The sequence below is a fragment of the Eretmochelys imbricata genome, chromosome 11 (genome assembly GCF_965152235.1).
Source record: "Eretmochelys imbricata isolate rEreImb1 chromosome 11, rEreImb1.hap1, whole genome shotgun sequence".
Taxonomy (NCBI): domain Eukaryota; kingdom Metazoa; phylum Chordata; order Testudines; family Cheloniidae; genus Eretmochelys; species Eretmochelys imbricata.
This window is the reverse complement of record NC_135582.1, coordinates 73,226,189-73,248,021: the sequence shown is the minus strand read 5'-3', so window position 1 is coordinate 73,248,021 and position 21,833 is coordinate 73,226,189. Positions and strand designations below refer to the sequence as shown.

Genomic DNA, 21,833 nt, shown 5'->3' with positions numbered 1-21,833 from the left:
AAGGAGGAACATTGCTTTTCTTATATATTTAGTTTACAGTTCTTGAAGCTCCAGTTAAATCTGGAGAGAAGGTTTATGCTGTATATTTTGTGTCATAATGTAAGCTGTGTGGAATTTTCTGACTGGAATTATGTTCCATCTAAAGCAGGGCTTGGGGGACATGCACTTCGTCAAACAGGACTCTTGGAATTTTAGGGGAAGATTTGTTTCTTTGCTTCCAACCACTCCACACCACACAAAGACAGAGCACCCACACTGGAAAATTAAACAGAGCGCCTTTTCCAGCATTCCAAATACCAGAACTTCGCATTCCAGCAGAGGGGTTTATATCACACTTGCACACGCAATGCCAAGTGAGTTACCAAGGTCTGCAAAACCCTGAGGATTAGCTTATGAAAACAGAGTTGGACCTCTCAAAAAAGGACTTTTAAGGTTCACAGCAAACCCAGCAGATGTCATCTCTCCTCCACCCCGCCTTAATGATTGCTGTAGGGTGGCACTCAAAGCCCAGAAGGAAAAGCTAGTAAAATATATCCTAGCACACTTACTGTTCAGCTTGCATCTCATCTGCAAGGCTAATACAATGGTCTAGGTGGCAAGAGGAGCCTCAAAACTGGCCTATGCTGAAGGGAGAGCTGGCACACAGCCATCTGGATATGTATGAGGACTAAGGATCTGTGTGACTGTGTTGCCAATTACTGCTGCACTCTTTGGCCCCTAGACCTGCCTCTCTCCCGTGGCAGATAAGTTTCTGAGTGGTACCCGCATATGCGCATTTCCACAGGGGGAAATGCCAAGCTCCAGCTTTGAGGCTGGAGGATCTGTTGAGGCCCACAGCCTGAGAGCTCTGCAGTGCTACAGGCCGGTCCGGAATGGGGAACTGTAGCCCAGGTGGTTGGGCACATACATTTGTCTCTAAGGACTTTCCTGCTTTACTTGCACATCTGACATTACGCTGGAACTGCAGAAGCTGATCTGAAGCCTTGGTTGTGATCGGGGAGTTAGCAATACACGAGCAAAAAGGCTGATTTTTAATCAGCCCAAGGAAATAGGCAAGCCCCCTTCCTGCCTATCTCAACATCTAACAGGGCCCCCAAGGCAGTTTTTAAAGAAGTCTTTTCACAATAGGCTTAGTGCAAGAAAAGGGAGCTGGCCAGACGTGGTTGCTTAGACAAGAGCATTGCCCTAAATGTTGGAATGCCTGGCAGCACTTTCATTCAATGATTAAAGCACTTAGCCCATAGCAGAAAATGCCGAATTATGACAGACTGAATCTGGACAGCGCTGCTAGAAGTAATGCCAGGAAGCCTAATTTTTATGACTGGTAACTAAAGCCAAATGAATCATTTATTTAAAAGAACTCTGTAACTTAGATTTTTAGAGACATATAAAATAATAATGACTTTTACTTTGCCTTTTATACTCCAACATTTTGATTTATGGTTTTATATTAGAGGAAGAAATTAGTGCTCAACAGCTGGCAATTATTATGAAATCTTTACAGTTTTAAGTGCAAAAAATACTTTGTTGTTTAAAAGTGAGCACTACCCATTTTCCTTCTCTTGGTGGTGTTTTTAAAAATATATATATTTGTTTGCTTTGATGTCAATACCTATGAAAGACCTATTTATAGAAATACAGCTGCATCAGAATGGTGTGCCTAACAGAACTGTGTATGACACGGGGATGGAAATATAAATTGAAAAAATCATTAGGATACAGGTTTTATTTCTTTTCAGTTCAGTCAAACAATCACAATCCTGTATAATATTAAGCCCCCGTTTTGATGACGATTCCCTGTTGATCTTAGAAAGGCTACCACTGCAATGTCATATTATTATAATTATTGTGGATCATTCTAAAATAAAAATGAGCTGAATTCCATGAAGAGGCAAGACGTTTCCTTAAATATTACGGTGGTTTGGTTTACTTTGAGACCATTCTCTTACACTCTAATTTCCCGACCATTTACATGTGTGTTCTTTGTGCTGCATATACAGTCAATGGTGAGCAGAGACTGAAAGCAGCTTCTATATCATTCAAGTTCTGTGGTCATTCAGTGTCAGGGCTTCAAAGCACGGCGGGTTTCATTTCAGCCAGATCCACTTGTCCCCCACCTCGGAGTTGTAACCTTTGTCAAAATTGCGACCAGGAAGCTAGAGAAAAACAAACAAGTCCGGTCAGGGCTAGGCCATTTATGATGATAAATCATTTCTTCTTCTTCCACACTTCACCTCCCCACCCCCAACACGTTTGGCCAGGATTTCAATTTAAAAAAAGACAAGTGATTTTTGGATGCCCAATTTTCAGGGGGAGACCGCTCATTACTTCCTGAACATCAGGCCTCTTTAAAGTAACTTCAAATGGGCATCCACAATGAGAAGTTGCTTTAAAAAAACCATTGGCCAATATTTCTCTTGGTTGACAGCTTCAGAAACCTGGACACCTTCCTAGGATATCCTAACAAGTAATCTTAATGAGAAGGGATCCTAAACGTTTAAAGGGTTCATTGTAGTTTGTCCCACAGACACGGAGTAAGAGTGTAGAAACTAATCCCAAACTAAATGCAAATTAAAAATACAAAAGATGGCATGCATGAAAAATCCAGTTAATTATTACAGTAAAACTAATCCATTTAAAACACATTAATATTCAGCCTTTATATGCAGATCTAACTTGAATTTATTAAAACAGAAAACTTTTTCCAGGGGTCACTGTTTTCATTGCATTGTCAATTTGCATTTAACAGACAACTGTTTCCTAAATTGCATGGAACAGATTGACAGAGCCAGAAGAGTACCCAGAAGTCACCAACTACAGGACAGGCCCAACAAAGAAAATAACAGAACGCCACTAGCCATCACCTTCAGCCCCCAACTAAAACCTCTCCAACACATCATCAAGGATCTACAACCTATCCTGAAGGACGACCCATCACTCTCACAGATCTTGGGAGACAGGCCAGTCCTTGCTTACAGACAGCCCCCCCCCCAATCTGAAGCAAATACTCACAAGCAACCACACACCACACAACAGAACCACTAACCCAGGAACCTATCCTTGCAACAAAGCCCGTTGCCAACTGTGTCCACATATCTATTCAGGGGACACCATCATAGGGCCTAATCACATCAGCCACAATATCAGAGGCTTGTTCACCTGCACATCTACCAATATGATACATGCCATCATGTGCCAGCAATGCCCCTCTGCCATGTACACTGGTCAAACTGGACAGTCTCTATGTAAAAGAATAAATGGACACAAATCAGACGTCAAGAATTATAACATTCAAAAACCAGTTGGAGAACACTTCAATCTCGCTGGTCACTCGATTTCAGACCTAAAAGTGGCAATTCTTCAACAAAAAAACTTCAAAAACAGACTCCAACGAGAGACTGCTGAATTGGAATTAATTTACAAACTGGATACAATTAACTTACGCTTGAATAGAGACTGGGAGTGGATGGGTCATTACACAAAGTAAAACTATTTCCCCATGTTTATCCCCGCCGCTGCCACTCCTCACTGTTCCTCAGATGTTCTTGTCAACCGCTGGAAATGGCCCACCTTGATTATCACTACAAAAGGTTCCCCCCTGCCCCCACCCCGCTCTCCTGCTGGTAATAGCTCACCTTACCTGATCACTCTGGTTACAGTGTGTATGGTAACACCCATTGTTTCATGTTCTCTGTGTATATCAATCTCCCCACTGTATTTTCCACTGAATGCATCCGATGAAGTGAGCTGTAGCTCACGAAAGCTTATGCTCAAATAAATTTGTTAGTCGCTAACGTGCCACAAGTACTTCTTTTCTTTTTGCGAATACAGACTAACATGGCTGCTCCTCTGAAACATGGCAGCTAAAGTTCCTCATACCATTTATTCAGGTCTCAACAACTTCATCTGAAAACAAAGTGATGACAATCTTTGGTTGGGACACATCACAATTTTATTACTACATGCTACCTATACACAGTGTAATGCATTTCCAAATAGAATATTACTTGACACACTGTCATAGAATCATAGAATATCAGGGTTGGAAGGGACCTCAGGAGGTCATCTAGTCCAACCCCCTGCTCAAAGCAGGAACAATCCCCAACTAAATCATCCCAGCCAGGGCTTTGTCAAGCCTGACATTAAAAATATCTAAGGAAGGAGATTCCACCACCTCCCTAGGTAATGCATTCCAGTGTTTTACCACCCTCCTAGTGAAAAAGTTTTTCTTAATATCCAACCTAAACCTCCCCCACTGCAACTTGAGACCATTACTCCTTGTTCTGTCATCAGCTACCACTGAGAACAGTCTAGATCCATCCTCTTTGGAACCCCCTTTCCGGTAGTTGAAAGCAGCTATCAAATCCCCCCTCATTCTTCTCTTCCGCAGACTAAACAATCCCAGTTCCCTCAGCCTCTCCTCATAAGTCATGTGTTCCAATCCCCTAATCATTTTTGTTGCCCTCCGCTGGACTCTCTCCAATTTTTCCACATCCTTCTTGTAGTGTGGGGCCCAAAACTGGACACAGTACTCCAGATGAGGTCTCACCAATGTCAAATAGAGGGGAACGATCATGTCCCTTGATCTGCTGGCAATGCCCCACCATATAGATCCCAAAATGCCATTGGCCTTCTTGGCAACAAGGGCACACTGTTGACTCATATCCAGCTTTTTGTCCACTGTAACCCCTAGGTCCTTTTCTGCAGAACTGCTGCCTAGCCATTCGGTCCCTAGTCTGTAGCAGTGCATGGGATTCTTCTGCTCTAAGTGCAGGACTCTGCACTTGTCCTTGTTGAACCTCATCAGATTTCTTTTGGCCCAATCCTCTCATTTGTCTAGGTCCCTCTGTATCCTATCCCTACACTCCAGCGTATCTACCTCTCCTCCCAGTTTAGTGTCATCTGCAAACTTGCTGAGGGTGCAATCCACACCATCCTCCAGATCATTTATGAAGATATCGAACAAAACCGGCCCGAGGACAGACCCTTGGGGCACTCCACTTGATACCAGCTGCCAACTAGACATGGAGCCATTGATCACTACCCATTGAGCCCGACAATCTAGCCAACTTTCTATCCACCTTATAGTCCATTCATCCAGCCCATACTTCTTTAATTTGCTGGCAAGAATACTGTGGAAGACCGTGTCAAAAGCTTTGCTGAAGTCAAGGAACAACACGTCCACCACTTTCCCCTCATCCACAGAGCCAGTTATCTCGTCACAGAAGGCAATTAGATTAGTCAGGCATGACTTGCCCTTGGTGAATCCATGCTGACTGTTCCTGATCACTTTCCTCTCCTCTAAGTGCTTCAGCATGGATTCCTTGAGGACCTGCTTCATGATTTTTCCAGGGACTGAGGTCAGGCTGAATTGCCTGTAGTTCCCAGGATCCTCCTTCTTCCCTTTTTTAAAGATGGGCACTACATTAGCCTTTTTCCAGTCGTCCGGGACTTCCCCCGATCGCCATGAGTTTTCAAAGATAATGGCCAATGGCTCTGCAATCACATCCGCCAACTCCTTTAGCAATCTCGAATGCACTGCATCCGGCCCCATGGACTTGTGCTCGTCCAGCTTTTCTAAATAGTCCCGAACCACTTCTTTCTCCACAGAGGGCTGGTCACCTCCTCCCCATGCTGTGCTGCCCAGTACAGTGGTCTGGGAGCTGACCTTGTTCGTGAAGACAGAGGCAAAGAAAGCATTGAGTACATTAGCTTTTTCCACATCCTCTGTTACTAGGTTGCCTCTCTCATTCAGTAAGGGGCCCACACTTTCCTTGACTTTCTTCTTGTTGCTAACATACCTGAAGAAACCCTTCTTGTTACTCTTAACGTCTCTTGCTAGCTGCCACTCCAAGTGTGATTTGGCCTTCCTGATTTCACTCCTGCATGCCCGAGCAATATTTTTATACACTTCCCTGGTCATTTGTCCAGTTTTCCACTTCTTGTAAGCTTCTTTTTTGTGTTTAAGATCAGCAAGGATTTCACTGTTAAGCCAAGCTGGTCGCCTGCCATATTTACTATTCTTTCTACACATCGGGATGGTTTGTCCCTGTAACCTCAATAAAGATTCTTTAAAATACAGCCAACTCTCCTGGACTCCTTTCTCCCTCATGTTATTCTCCCAGGAGATCCTGCCCATCAGTTCCCTGAGGGAGTCAAAGTCTGCTTTTCTGAAGTCCAGAGTCCGTATTCTGCTGCTCTCCTTTCTTCCCTGTGTCAGGATCCTGAACTCAAGCATCTCATGGTCACTGCCTCCCAGGGTCCCATCCACTTTAGCTTCCCTTTTAAATGGAAACCAGCCTTCTGGATAGATTTTAGACAGCTCTCCCCTTAACATTCTAGAAAGTTCAGTCTGCCCAAACATCTCACGTCCCCTTCAAGTGGGATCCCAATGGACCCTCCAGCTGGCATGATCCAACTTTTTAGACAGTTACTTATCGAAAAACAGTTCTGGCTGATCATTTCTGTGGTGTAGCCCAGGCCCAACCCTCTAGGATGTGTCGGCCTAAGACCATAAGGGAAAGGGAAACTGATCAGGACTTGAAGCTGACTGGTAAGAGGAATGAGTGGAGAGAAGCGTGCAATTGTGAAAACCAAGGAACAGGTGGGGAGTGCAGAGAAAAGGGGAGTGGCCAGGATTGCTAGGAAAGGAGATAGCGCAGCAGGATAAATCCTAACTTGAGAGAGGACAGGAAGGGGGGTTATAGATGGAAGTAAAGCAAAGGTGCATGGGAAGAGCTGAACAAGAATCCTATTGCTTGGTAGGATGGGACGCTTTAATGGGAAGCAACTCTGGGATCCATGTCTGAGCTGGGCAGGGGATCAGCAGACCTTCTGAGCGTGAGCAAGAGCGTGGAAAATTCAAGTGTAACATTAAAAAAGACAATCCCTTTATGGACAGTCTCATGCAGTTTCTCAGTACACACACAACTCTTCTACTTCAAGAACTACTTCCTGCAAGGAGGTGGAAGGAAAGAAGCGCAGGCAGACTTGCGGAGCAATGCCAGGACAGCACAGTCCCCTGCCTGTGCACGTGAACAGGAAGTAGAACCAAAGCATTACACAGCCTACATTTTCAGTATCCAGGAACAGCACAAAACCACCCCAGAGTACACAGTGAAAAATCCAACTGCAATACAGAATTAAATTTCAAGCTGCTAAGATTTTGGGGTGAGGGCCGTGGGGTGTTTCGAGTATCAGCATTTTTAAAGGGTTACAAATTATAGCGTCTAAGGCCAGGCCTAAACTAGGAAAGGTTTGGTGGGATAGCTATCCTGACAGAACAGATATTGGCAAAAAGGTGCTCTGGCTGTCAAAGCTTATTTCAGTTCCCCAAGTGAAAGAAGGTACATCAGCAAATGCACTTTTATGCCACTAAAACTGCGACTTTATAAGGCCTATGGTTGGTATAGAAACATAAGAAAAGTTACACCCCTAGACAATATTAATAAACTAGTGAAAGTTTTAACACAGACTCAGTGCAAACTAACACACCCAGTAGAGAGACAACGTGGGTGAGGTAATACCTGATTGGACCAGCTTCTGCTGGTGAGAGAGACAAGCTTTCGAACTTACACAAGAGCTCTTCTTCAGGTCTTGGGACCAACACATCTATAATACTGAACGTACTCAGTGGACACATACTGAGGCCTGAGTCTACAGTCTGATCCATATGGGTGAAACCAGACATCAAATACCTACTTTGGCAACAAATCCCCCAAATCCAGTGAGAGGCCAAACAGAGGTAAATACATCTCAGCCTTTTTAAACTCCGAGCTGTTAACAATGCCTTTGAAGGAGGCACGGACAATGACCTAAGAATGACAGAAGTTCTCAGGTTCCTATTTGCAGGCCCCATTAGATAACAAAAGCCGTCTACCCCTCTAATGAGCTGGTACATAACTATCATCAAATATACAAAGTACATCACAGTTCTGTAAGATGATGCTCAGCATGTGAAGAAAACGTAACTGTAAAAATCTACTGTGATCTCAACGATTTCTTTTTAAATGCCAAACATTGATCTCTGATGTACAAAACACTTCCCTGCCTCGTTTCCCCACATAGATAGCGGTGATATAGCAAGAACCACAGGCTTATCATTTTTCTTTTTTTTAAAGAACAAATGAAGTCTGAACAAAGAACTATTTAGAGTAAGTGCACTTGTTCACAGCATGGGAAGAGGGGTCCAATTAGGTATTGATGTGGTCGATAGCAGTTTGCTGTGCCACAGAGTATTTATGTATTTAACAAAAATGGCCTCATCCTGGATTAAGGTAAGAAAGCAACGTCTGTTACGACAGAGATCAAATGAGTCACAAATAGTTTCCATGTCTTGAACACGAACACACACACAACCCTCCTAGTAGAAACTATTACAAGTCACCCTTGATCAGATTCTCTAAGGCTTTTAATTTAAAAGTTGCCTCTTAATGTCTTGTCTAAATATCAGACGCAATCATGCAGTCCTGTTAACAGCAACTCCTGCTGATTGAAGAGTAGATTTGTGATAGCAAGTCATTTGTTTCCATCTCTGCAACACAAATTTACAGTGGAAAGCTGGAGAAAAAAAAAATCTCTCAGGGCATCAGGGCTGGTGTGTTCAGCCTGCATCTATTAATTCTAGCACAAAAATTGCTCTCCCCAGCCTTGTTAAGGCAGATTTAAAGAAATTCCCAGATTATTAAAGCAAAGGGGGTCTCTGGGAAAAAAACATGAATTTTATTATTTCATTTCTGAGTAAATATCCACTCTAAAAAACCCCATATTGTAACCCCACCACAGTTCAAATTATCCAGTACAAAGATGTCATGTGTTTTTTGTTAGAGATATAAAGTACATCAAAGCCATTGTTATAATATGTATTAATTGAAGGAGGGACTGAGTTGTTCAGTCAGGCTTTCACATTGGGTCTTGGCAAAGACATTTGTTAAAATACAGAGCCAAGATTATATGAACTTGAGGACGTATTACTAGACAGGCTCTTAAACTGCTTAAAATTCAAAGGGAAAATAATACAGTTAAATGAAGTCACATATCTAGTAAGCCATGCCATGTAGCAACAACTCAGAAAACAAACCTGCAGCAATGAAGTGGATACAAGAGGACTTAACTGAAAAAGTGATGTAACTCCAAAATTATTACAAGAATATAGATATGGTTTGTTCTGAGCACACTTCATAGAGAATGCCACCTTCCTGTGAATGTAGAATGTCTGAGAAAATATTTTCCAGTGATTCTAGTGAAGTCCTTTTATGTCATTTAAACATGCATTTAAAAATAACCTGTGGGTAAGTACATTTTAGTCATAAGTCAACTTTTTTTCTTTATGTAATAGGCAGAAGAAGTACTTGAAATGCACTGCATCTCAGTCCCATTCCCTGTCCTCCCCCACCCAAAAAACAAAAACAAAAAAAAAACAACAACCTGGGCTCCTACGAGGGGGTTCCATCTTACCTACCTACACCCACACCTTTTTGGTCAGAGGTGCGGAAAGATCGTCCTGATTACCTGCTACATTCCCTTTTGTTCTAACAGGAGTTAGAAAAGTTCTAAGTCTCATGGATAATAAAAAGAAAAGGAGTACTTCTGGCACCTTAGAGACTAACAAATTTATTTGAGCATAAGCTTTTGCGAGCAGCTCACGAAAGCTTATGCTCAGATAAATTTGTTAGTCTCTAAGGTGCCAGAAGTCCTCCTTTTCTTTTTGCGGATACAGACTAACACGGCTGCTACTCTGAAACCTGTCATTATGCAATGGATAATAAACAACTTCTCAGAGAGCAGTAATGAAAATCAGTTAATCCACATAATTAATGAGAGTGGCTGGCCCGTTTGCAGTACTACTCTGTGCTTGAGAAAACTAGTCGATTTCACTAAGGCTTGAATTAGACTAAAGGGAAGATGCAGCTGATTGGCAAGGTAAAAATCAGAACAAGCGTCTCCTCATACAATTAAGAGGGAAACATTTAGGGCCAGGATCTTGTCCCAATTACATCTGTTTTGTGATGACATAAATGGCCAGCCAAAGAATCCCCGGTTTAGAGGATTTCTCCGGTGGGGCAGAAGCAGCATAGTTGAACCTATGCCACCCTCTCTTGTAGCCTTTAGCATAGGGTGTGCGGCCAGGGAAAGGGGTGTAGCTGGAACACTGCTATCTCTGCCTATCCCCAACTGTTTGAATTGCCCCTGGGAACAAAGGCAACCTTAAGTGCCATGATTAGGGAGGGAGGAGAGGTATGAAACACAGACAAAGCCACCTTTGTCCTTTTAATTCCTCCTGGGCCTTGCACTGCACACAGCATGGCATGGCACAGCATGGCTGCTCCTGTGGACTCTGTCATTACACAGGGCTTGGCTTCACTTGTGAGTTAGAGTGCATTAAAGCAGCCCCGGGCACCCTAACTCATGACACATCCACATTGGCAAGGCACGTAGAGCGCGCAGACTCCGTGGCTGGAGTGCTCCTGGTAATCCACCTCCACGAGAAGCACAACGCTTTCTGCGCCCCAGCAGGAGTGCCGCGGTGCCAGTGTGGACGCCCTGGTCTATTAATGCGCTCTGATCGGCCTCTAGAAGTATCCCACAATGCCTGTTCTAGCCACTCTGGTCATCACTTTGAACTCTACTGCCCTGCCCTCAAGTGACCAACCGTCAGACCCACCCTTTAAATTCTCTGGGAATTTTGAAAATCCCCTTCCTGTTTGCTCATCCAGGCATGGAGTGCTCTCAGCGAATCTTTCCAGGTGACCATGCCTCCATGCGCCAAGCAATCCCCACGATGGACCAATGGTGAGGTGCTGGACCTCATCAGTGTTTGGGGGGAGGAAGCTGTCCAGGCCCAGCTGTGCTCCATACATAGGAATTACGATACCTTCGGGCAGATACCAAGGGACATGATGGAAAGGGGCCATGATTGGGACGCACTGCAGTGCAGGGCTAAAGTGAAGGAGCTGGAGAATGCCTATTGCAAAGCCCGCAAGGCAAACCACCGCTCTGGTGCTGCCCCTGCAACCTGCCGTTTCTACAAAGAGCTGGACACAATACTTGGGGGCGACCCCACCTCCACTCTGAAGGCCACCACAGACACTTCAGAGCCCAGTGCAACAAGGCAGGAGGAGGTGGAAAGCGGGAGCAAGGGTGCTGAGGAGGAGGGGGACAGCCCGGCATCCCTAGATACATGCAGCCAAGAGCTGTTTTCAAGCCAGGAGAAAGATAGCCAGTCACAACGGACAGTGCTTGTGGAAGAACACACAGCAAAGGAGGTGCCCGGTAAGCGGCTTTTATTTTGGGAAGGAAGTTGTTTGGTGAGGGCTCTTGGGGCAAAGAGCGTTAGGGCTGCATGCATGTCTCGATGCGGAACAGGGCACTGATGTGCTCTCTCACATCACAGTAATCGGCCTCAGTGATCTCTTCAAAGGTCTCATACAGAAGCTGGGCAATCCACTTGTGCAGGTTCCTTGGCAGAGCTACTGTGCTCCTTGTCCAAGTAAGGCTAACATGTCTGCGCCACTGTGCTGTGAGGGGCAGGGGGACCATTGCTGCACACAGGAAAGCTGCATATGGGCCAGAGCGGAAGCCGCATTGTAGTAGAAGACCCTCCCTTGCTTCCCAGGCCACCCTCAGAGGCGAGATATCTTCCAGAACGAACTCATCCTGTGGAAAATGTGGGGACAGTGTTCAGTATAGGGGCCCCCTGCAGCTGTTGGCTCTCCCCAAGGCACAGAACCCCAGAGGACAGTACGGCCGTGAAACAAATCAGTCCCCCTTACCCCTGTGCTTACTCATCATTTTGGGGCTCCTGTAGGTTATGTGCGCTCGCTTTGGGATGGGCAATTTCTGCTACTGTTTACACTGTGCTTGTCTTTAAGTACAGGCGAATCATCCCTCTGTCTGGTGTGAACAATGCTGCCTCTGTTAAGTGTTGCATTTTGGCTTTACAGATGCAACCTTGAGATCCCAGCCATCCTTGTTATCAACGGCCGAAAGACTCCAAAGAATCAGGAAACGTCCATAAAGAAGCAAAGAGGACCTGCTGCGTGAAGTAATGCAGCAGTCCCTTAATGAAAATAAAAAAGTGCAGGAGTGGTGGGAGAGTGAAAGGTGGGTTCGCCAGCAGAAGGCAGATCACTGGCATCAAAGCACAGAGCGGCTGCTAAGCATCATGGAGCGCCAAGCGGACTTGATACAGGTGCTCGTAGCAATACAGGCGGTGCACTTCCGTGCCTCCTCCCCTCCCACCGCAGCCTTTGTCCCAAAACTCTCTCTCTTGTTCCCCCATGTCACCTCCAATCCACTTTCCCCAACATCTATGTTCTTATCACCACCAGCTGCCTCCAACACCTATAGCTTCATCACCCAGCCCTGCAAACTACGACCCTTACCCACAGCACTCAACCTCCATTACCATGCATTTTAGCCAACCTGAAGTGCAGCACTCATTGCACGGCGCTCCAGACAGGAAGGCTGAGTATGATAACAGGACATACACAAATCTGTGATTGTACCGTTCCCCACCCCACCCCCTTCCCTCGTCCCACACAGCACAGATATGTCATGCCCTTTGTTTCCCAAGCAGTTGTGTTTCTTTTCAAGAAATTAATTTTCTTTTCAATAAATGAATTTTTTGGCTTTGAAAACATTTTTTATGATTGCATTAAGTAAAAGATACCGTAGCCCAGGAAAGCAACAGGCACTGCAAGTCAGTGCATCATAGTAGCAAAAACAGATTCCTATTAACATTGGAACCACTGCACTTCACTCCTGTGCAGGACACCAGACATTACTGGTGGCTTTCAGCCTCAAATTGCTCCCTCAAGGCATCCCTAATCCTTGCAGCCCTGCACTGGGCCCCTCTAACAGCCCTACTCTCTGGCTGTTCAAATTCAGCCTTCAGGTGTTGAACCTCTGTGGTCCATGCCTGAGTGAATCTTCCACCCTTCTCTTCACAAATGTTATGGAGGGTACAGTACGCAGACATAACCACGGGGATGTTGTCTTTGGCCAGGTCCAGCTTCCCATACAGACAGCGCTAGCGGCCATTTAAACGGCCAAAAGCACACTCCACAGTCATTCTGCACCAACTCAGCCTGTTGTTGAACCACTCCTTGCTGCTGTCAAGGAGGCTCCCTGTGTAGGGTTTCATGAGCCACGGCATTAAAGAGTAAGCGGGATCTCCAAGGATCACAATGGGCATTTCAACTTCCCCTACGGTGATCTTCTGGTCTGGGAAAAAAGTCCTGGCTTGCAGCTTCCTGAACAGGCCTGTGTTCCGAAAGATGCATGTCATGCACCTTTCCAGACCAGCCTGCATCAATGAAACAATGTCAATGGAATGCCAACGGTGATCCACAAGCACCTGGAGAACCACAGAGAAATACCCCTTCCAATTTATGTACTCTGAGGCTAGGTGGGCTGGTGCCAGAACTGGAATATACGTCCCATCTATTGCCCCTCCACAGTTAGAGAAACCCATTTGTGCAAAGCCAACCACAATGTCACGCACGTTACCCAGAGTCACAGTTCTTCTGAACAGGATGCGATTAATGGCCCTGCAAACTTGCATCAACACGATTCCAACGGTCGACTTTTCGCTCCAAACTGGTTAGCGACCGATAGGTAGCTGTCTGGAGTTGGCAGCTTCCAGACTGCAACAGCCACCCGCTTCTCCACTGGCAGGGCAGCTCTCAATCTCGTATCCTTGCGCCGCCGGGTGGGGGCGAGCTCATCACATAGTCCCATGAAAGTGGCTTTTCTCATCTGAAAGTTCTGTAGCCACTGCTCGTCATCCCAGACTTGCATGATGACGTGATCCCACCACTCAGTGCTTGTTTCCCAAGCCCAAAAGCAGCGTTCCACTGTGGTCAGCATGTCCGTGAATGCCACAAGCAATCTAGTGTCATATGTGTTATGCGAGTCGACATCACCGTCAGACTCCTCACTGTAAGCTTGTAGCTTAAGGAGTAACTCTACTGCAATTTGTGACGTGCTGGCGCGACCCATCAGCATATTCCGCAGCAATTCAGGGTCCATTCCTGCAGACCGAAAGGGAAGACAGAGCGCGCAGTACAAAAAAAGTTGAACGGTGACACCAAATGTGGACGGAAGCACAGGGATTGCTGGGATGCGAAGTGATGCATCATGGGGCATTGGAACAGGACCCATAATGCCCCGCACCCTCGCCCACACCCTTCCCACAAGCCACAGCGCCAGAATGGGAAAAGGTGATAATGCACCGCTCCCAATGCCGCTGCAAGTGCTGCAAATGTGGCCACGCCAGTGCGCCTGCAGCTGACAGTGGGAGCACACTGCAGCTCTTTCCCTGCTGTGGTCTCTGAGGGCTGCTTCAACTCACAGCGCTCTACATCTGCAAGTGTAGCCATGCCCTAAGGTTCCCAAGTAGAAGAGGATTGTGGAGTGCAGTTTATCTTCATACACAAATCCCAGAAACCACCTTGTGATAAAGTAAACAAAGCCAAGTTATCTGTACTACTGCAACAACATCTAGAGGCCTTGGCCAGATGCTGTGCAAACATAGTAAAAAAGTGTCTGCCCTAAAGAGCTTCCAGTCAAACACAAGATGGGATGACAGACACAAATGAGCAATGGAAATATCATTCTAGTACATCTCCCTTGCAAAACAGAAATGTGCCTTCCAGCATAGTCACTGCTGAGTAATGCAAAATATAAGAATGGCCATACTGGGTCAGACCAAAGGTCCACCTAGCTCAGTATCCTGTCTTCCAACAGTGGCCAAAGCCAGGTGCCCCAAGGGAATGAACAGAACAGGTCATCACCAAGTGATCCATCGCATCGCCCATTCCCAGCAAAGACTTTTCTATTATCCTAGCAGAGAGAAGTATGAGACCAGGAATCAAGCCTGGATCTCCCACGTAACACTGCACTGAATTAATTAAACTTGACCAAAGGGCCCATCTTAACAAAAGTATGTTACACATCAACTCCTCAAACTGAATTGCTGCTCCGAAGACAGAACTGACTCATACAAAGGAATTAATTTCTTCAGATTTTTAAAAAGCAAATTACATAAAAAATAAAAGATCACTTTAATAATTAAATTAAAAACTATACCACAGAAGTGTGTGTCAAGACCATGAATATGATGAAATGCCCCTTTAAAATGGTATATGTTGTAGAATAATGAACAGCTTCAATGAGGTGTTTATGGTACACTACAGTTGCATTTCACAGATCCTCAAAAAAAGTGAAAATCAGACATGCAGAGCCAGAGCTGCCTGAGAGTTTAAACAATCTGGAAATGTCTAAATCCATCATGGAGTTTGGAGCCTGTCTTATTTTCCAGAATTTCTGGACCAAAGAGAAGAACTACTCTCCTTCCCCCAACTCCTTGGCTGCTTTCATTACACCGCTATGCTTAACAGCTAAAATAGGTCCATAAATAACAGGGTTTGAAGACTGTTGATCAAATAGTATTTAAAAACACAAGGCATCACTCTGGAAAGCACAAAGGCTTGTACCAATCTCCAAGCCTTTTCATTTGCTGACCATTTATAGTAAGTACCATAGCAGCACCTGTCATTGCTGCTATTAGTTAAGGTCTATTGCTGTTTCCATTAGAAGCCCTGGTTTTCAGAGGTTTATAGCTAAGGTGGTTTATTTTAACTGGCTGTAAATTAAAGTGCATGGTTTTCACTTCAGATACCATTTCTTCTTAGAACTCTTTAAATATTGGTTGTGCTGGACTTATTGGGGTAGGCTTGGTATTACTTGCTCCAGTGCAAAATTATAGAAAATTAATAGAAAATAAAAAACCTGTAAGCTAGATACACATGCTTCAGAAGAATAGCATACTAATTAGGATGCTAATTTTTAAGGCGCTGCTACAATTCCTGATTTTGGCAGAACTCCCAATGAAGTCAATGGGTTTTTTAGCCTGAATAAGGAGTACTGACCTAATATTAAAGTAACCTATTCTTCATGGACGTAAAAAAAGTTACAATATGAACAGACGAGCAACTGTCCTGCTACGCTGACAGGCTCCTTAGTAGAACAGTTATTAATTATCTCTGGTTTCTTCTAGGTTCTTAATGCATAAAATGTGTCAAGATTCTCATCAGTGATTTCATTTTGGGCGCCCAACTTGACAACACCTTAAAGGGCCCTGATTTTCAAAGGGTGGGTCTTGGCCTAATACATGTATAGACAAGCATGAAAAGGGTGATCTAAGCTGCAGTTATGATGCCAATATAAGCAAGAGAAATGTCAGGGCAATCCAAATATTTTCTATATTATTGCTAAAAAATAAAGAAAATGAAATCATACAATTTTTTTTTAAAGTAACACCGACGTTCACAACACTTTTTCTTGCTGATATGTTCTGAAATTTTACATAGATGTATGTTGCTGCATATAAACTGAGCTGTATTATAAAGATTTTGATCATCAATTAGAAATTATGAGTCTTCTCTGCTGGCATATCCAGAATGCTGAAAAACAACATCTGTAGTTCCAGCAGCATAAGAGTACAATGCCAGGTGAAATATTTTCCATCCAGTACTCATATTGGGTCAACTGTCAGAAAACTACTTAAGATATTCGAGTGCTGAGAAGAGTCATTAACAATGACATCTCTGGGACTCCTTGTTCGTATTCTTTCACCGATTAACTTACCAAACTTGTTCAAATTAATAGTTGATTTCTCCAACTATCAGCACTATAGACAACCTAGAGTACGGCTGTGTTCTTGCTTTTACAACACTGCCAGTAATAAAGATTCAGGCAGCAGAATTTAGTTGATTAAAAGAGATTAGTAACAAAATTATATACTTCTATAATGGCAAATCACTACAACTTCTATTCTAGGCGCTGATATACACAGCGGAACAGAATCCACCTTGCTCTTTCTTAGCAGAACAGTGCTAATAGTAAACATTGACTTTAGTCAGTAAGGTAATACCTAGCTCTTATCTAGCACTTGTCATCAGTAAATCTCAAAGCACTTTACAATGATACAATACAGTATCATTATCCCCAGTTTACAGATGGGGAAACTGAGGCACCGGGAGATGAAGTGTCTTGTTGCAGGTCACCCATCAGGCCAGTGGCAGAGTGTGGAGCAGACCCAGACCACCACATGACACCACAGAGAGAAGCTGTAGAACCAACTGACTAGTGCCATGCTGAATAAAGTGATTATTGTAACTGGGTATTTATTTTTCTGATTAGTCAGTACTAAAATGCATCTGAAGCCTCTTACCTCTAGGCTAACTTATGGTTAGTGCCACATTAACATATTTTAGCAAGGTAGCAGCAGGCTTTAGAAATGCCAGTTTTAATGCCAGAAAGTTAGTTCTACACATAATTCAGTTTGTGTGTTGTCGGAAGTGCTTCTCATCAGTGAGAGCTTTCAAAACAATGTACTTCACAAATCAAGAAATTCAGAAATTAAAACTGACCCTTCAGTTTTAGCCTATGCAAAATCCAGCATATAAACAATGCAATATTTTCAATTATTTGAAAGCCCTGCAGAATCCAGCCTTACAGAGCAAGTCAGGAATAACCAAAGGGAAAATAATGGGGCCAGTGTCCTTTGCACAGTAAAGGATCTAAAAAAAGGCAGCCTGAAGTCTTTCCCCATTCTAAGAAATAGTTTCTAGTCTAAGAGATACTAGGATCATCATCAAATTTTGTCCTCCCTGATTTTGCTAGCCTCCTGGGTGGCCCAGAGGAGGGGAGCTGGAGCTCTCTCATCCCAGAAGTGACATAGCTGGGATTTTAATCTTTAACAAAACTTTCTTCACAGCTATTTGTTTGAGTTAAATAGGCATATCTGAGGAATCACCTCTCCCCACATCATGCTGCCATAGTGGTCAGTAGAAACACTCAAGCTGGATCTCCCTTGTTATAAAGGAGGCACTCTCTGTGAGGGCTACAGAACTCTGTAACTTGCTTGGTCCAATACAGCCTGAATTTGGTGACTTTACAGGCATGCTGCAAAAGACATCCGCTCAACAGGGTCGTTGGAGGGGGCTGACGGCACGCTTCTCACAATGATGAAGAGAGAGGTTTGGGGTTTTTTTTAGGTTTCTTGCTGACCGAGTTCCTGTTTGAAATGAATATTTTAAGGGGGCTGGCATTTTATTTTATTGTATTAGTAATGATGCATCATGGAATCCAAATCCTTGGATAGACATTTTTATCATTTAAATTTAAATAAACCAACTGGTGCTACCAAAAAGTCCCCAAAAAGTTTTGAAGCACTCTACCAAGCCTTCAAACTCATCACTTACACTGGTTTCACTTCCTTTGTACTCTACTTTATAATCCTACCATTTCTCTAGCTGTCTACAGATTCTAAAGCAAAAAGCAAAGCAGAACAAATAAACAAAAATTTTATGCTCCATTTTATAAGTGAAGAAAAGAAAAGCACGGAACACCCATTTTCCCCCTTTGCAGGTCAGCTTTAAAGGTAGTTTGGTAGTTCATTTAAAATCTACTGGGTTTTGTTTGTTAGACTCATAAGGATATTTTATCAGACAACGGTATTTTCATATAATATGCACAAACATTAAATTTGATGGCAAGAACAATTTTATTTACTCTAGTTTGGAATCTGCTAAACAAGTAATTTTGAAGAGACAAATATTTCACAAAGCAGAACACTTAGAAATTAGAGCCTTTTCTTGCTTATTGCACGTCTGTCTTTATTAAACTTTTTCTTCCTAGCTCTGAGAGCAGCCCGCGCTCTGTATTAAAGCTGTCAAATATCTCCATTAAAATAAAAAATGGAAAGGGAGACCTTGATCCAGAAAAATGAAAACAACTAAAGATGGCAAAGGAAAAAATAGCAGGGGGGAGAAAACAGAAGATGGTGTTGCCATAGCAGCTGTCTTTGATAAAGTCATACGTAAGAAGGGAGGGAGTTACCCTAACAATAATTAGCCTCCTTAATTTTGGAAAAACAGAGAGAGGCTAAACTGAAACACAATTTACAATGTAATTACTTACACTAAAGAAAAAGAGCTGCAGTGTTCTAAAAACATTGACAATGTCTGTCTTGGAAATAATTTTTTCTTTTCAACGTATTGAGGACATTTTCTGTGTAGGTAACATGGTGTTTGTTTCAATCACCATATCTAAAATCTGAGATCAATGGCCAAAATGTTTATTATTCTACAGTACAATTATTTCGGAGTTAACCCTACATGTATTATTCTGACACATTTCAGAGTAACAGCCGTGTTAGTCTGTATTCGCAAAAAGAAAAGGAGTACTTGTGGCACCTTAGAGACTAACCAATTTATTTGAGCATAAGCTTTCGTGAGCTGTAGCTGTAGCTCACGAAAGCTTATGCTCAAATAAATTGGTTAGTCTCTAAGGTGCCACAAGTACTCCTTTTCTTTATTCTGACACAACCTCCCTGTTGCTCACCCGGACTCTGGAATCCCCAGCATCTAAAAGTATTTTCTCTGTGGTGTCCTTGTATTTATTGTAAAGGGAGGATTAGTATGGAAGCCCTGAGAGTGCTCTGTACTAATGAAGAAGGATGGGAAGATTGGAGGCCTGCCTGAGTGTTTATTCCCATTCTAGGCATCATCCCCACCCCAGCCAGAGCTGTTAGAATGTGTCTGAGTAGCACTTCACACAAAGTGAGGGCCCAGGCTGTATCTTCTTGGGCTAGTATCACTATACAGTAAAAATATCTCTCTTTATAGAAATCTTATCTTTAGGGTTTGGGTTTTTTTGCTGGGGAAGGAGGAGTAGGCATTCAGTGAAATTGAATGGTGGTAAATTCAAAACTAATCAAAGGAAATACTTTTTCACACAAATGTAATTAGACTGTGAAACTAATTGCCACAAGATGTCATTGAACAAGATTCTAAGAGGGAATGGACATTTGTAAGGATGACAAGAATATCGACAATTATGTCAGTTAATGCCTAAATAAATGGGAAGAGATATTAAACTTCATGTTTCAGGGCTTAAGCTAGATCTCTAATAGGGATCAAGACGAGTTACAGGGAGACAAGTTATCCTACATTTGTCTGCTGAAGGGTTTCTTAGACCCTCCTCTAAAGCAGCTGGTTTAGGTACTATAGGAGACAGAACACTGGACTAGACAAACCACATGTCTGATCCAGTAATGCAATAGCTATGTTTTCTTCCTGTTCATAGACAAATGAGAAGGGACTTCCATCTACTGTAATTATAATATACATTCCAGAAAAGAGACAAGTTGCTGGGCTGCATGGTTATTAATTCAGAGCTGCACTTCCAGAGAAATCCCAAGTGAACCTGACACACTGAGAATGATTTGCATGCTGTTTACTGAACGAATGTACAGGGAGCAGTGGACTTCAGTACCAGCCTCAGACTTGAGGATGACTAGTGATAATTAGCCCCCACTAATTTTATTTAGTTCTCAATTAACAGCAATATCAAAGGTTTTGTGTGTGTGTATGTCTGTGTGTGTGTCTGTGTATACACATATACACAGGAAACACCGACTAGTCTTCCTGTGATCTGCAGTGAGAAGAGAGGAATTATCCAGCTCTGGTTTCTGAGATACAAATGCTGCTTGTGTTAATGTTTTCCTTCAAATAACCATCTGCCCAATTTTGGGAGAAGAGAGAGGACATGTTTGGAGGGGTGAGAAAAGAAATCCCTAGAAGGTTCCAGCAGCACTCACAGATTGAGTTTGGGACTGTGAAGCGTAGTGTTATTTGATTCCTTCCCCTCTGCGGACACCTCTAAGTACTCCCAGTATCCCAGGAAGCCTGAGGACTTTGGAGTATTCTCTGTCAAAAGTCTATCATTGGAAAGAGAGAAGGGGCACTTGTTAAAGAACTTGCAAGTCTTTGCTGCTTCCTGTCAGAATTAACATGCTTATCTTCCAGTGATCTACATGACTTGAGACAAAATTATTTTTTTACTGAGTTTCCTTTTACCTCCCAACACACATCTTTAAAATTTATGAAAAGCTGCTGAACCGAGCCAGACAACTTACTTAATAGTAAAAGAAAGATGCAGCAAGTCTTGTCTCAGAAATGGAGAGATCATTTAACAACAACAAAAAAGAAAAAAATTGAAGGAAGGGTAGTTAAGGGTAGTTATATCTAAGGGTAGTTAAATTCTAGAATCCTAATCATTGAAGGTTTTTAAGAACAGGTTGGACAAACACGAGACAGGGATTGTCTAGGTTTATTTGGTCCTGCCTCCGTGTAGGTCCTGATGACCTCTCAAGCTCCCTTCCAGTCCAATACTTCTATGACTGAGTTTGAAAAAGGTAAAAACAAAAATTTTCTGCAGCTGCCTCACTACTGTTAAAAAAAAAAAAAAAAAAAGTTGAGTATGCCTTAAACCTTCTGGGTTCTTAGGAAGGTATTTGCACAGGTCCTCAGCGCACCGGAGGGGGGGGGGGGGGGGGAAACCAGCCACATGTGAAAGGTTTATGAAATGGAGGACACACTTACAAAGGAGGACACACTTCACAGTATTACTTCCACTAACTTTAAACACGCACACATTGTCCAAAATGAAAAGTTTACTATTCTTGTGATGTTTTAATTACAGGATCATTAAGCCTGGAGTTACTAGCTGACTAGGCCTACAAGCTCAGACTTTCTGTAGCATTGCGCTCTGTTACGCCCCCTCCATGACACTGGCCCTGGGCTTCCCTAGCCACTTGTGGCTCGTGTGGCCCCCTAACTCTAGGGGTGTTTCCTAGTGTAGGGGCAGCTGGTTGGCTGGAGGAGGAGATGCTTCTTATGCCGCACCTATGCAGGGACAGGCCTGTGAGGAAAGGAGGGACGCTACCTAGAAGCAGACAGGTTTCAGATATGAGTGGGAGGAGG

At 43.4% G+C, this 21,833-nt stretch overlaps 1 protein-coding gene across 2 annotated transcripts in view; it reads right to left on the bottom strand.

Moving 5' to 3' along the window:
- Positions 1-1,711: 1,711 nt before the first annotated feature.
- The window catches only part of NDUFA10 (NADH:ubiquinone oxidoreductase subunit A10), an 83,782-nt gene continuing 63,660 nt past the window's right edge, over positions 1,712-21,833 (bottom strand). For both annotated transcript variants that reach the window (XM_077829794.1, XM_077829795.1), the window contains one exon: positions 1,712-2,156. In XM_077829794.1, the coding sequence (XP_077685920.1) occupies positions 2,088-2,156 (69 nt within the window). In that variant the 3' untranslated portion in view covers positions 1,712-2,087. The remainder of the gene's footprint in view (positions 2,157-21,833) is intronic.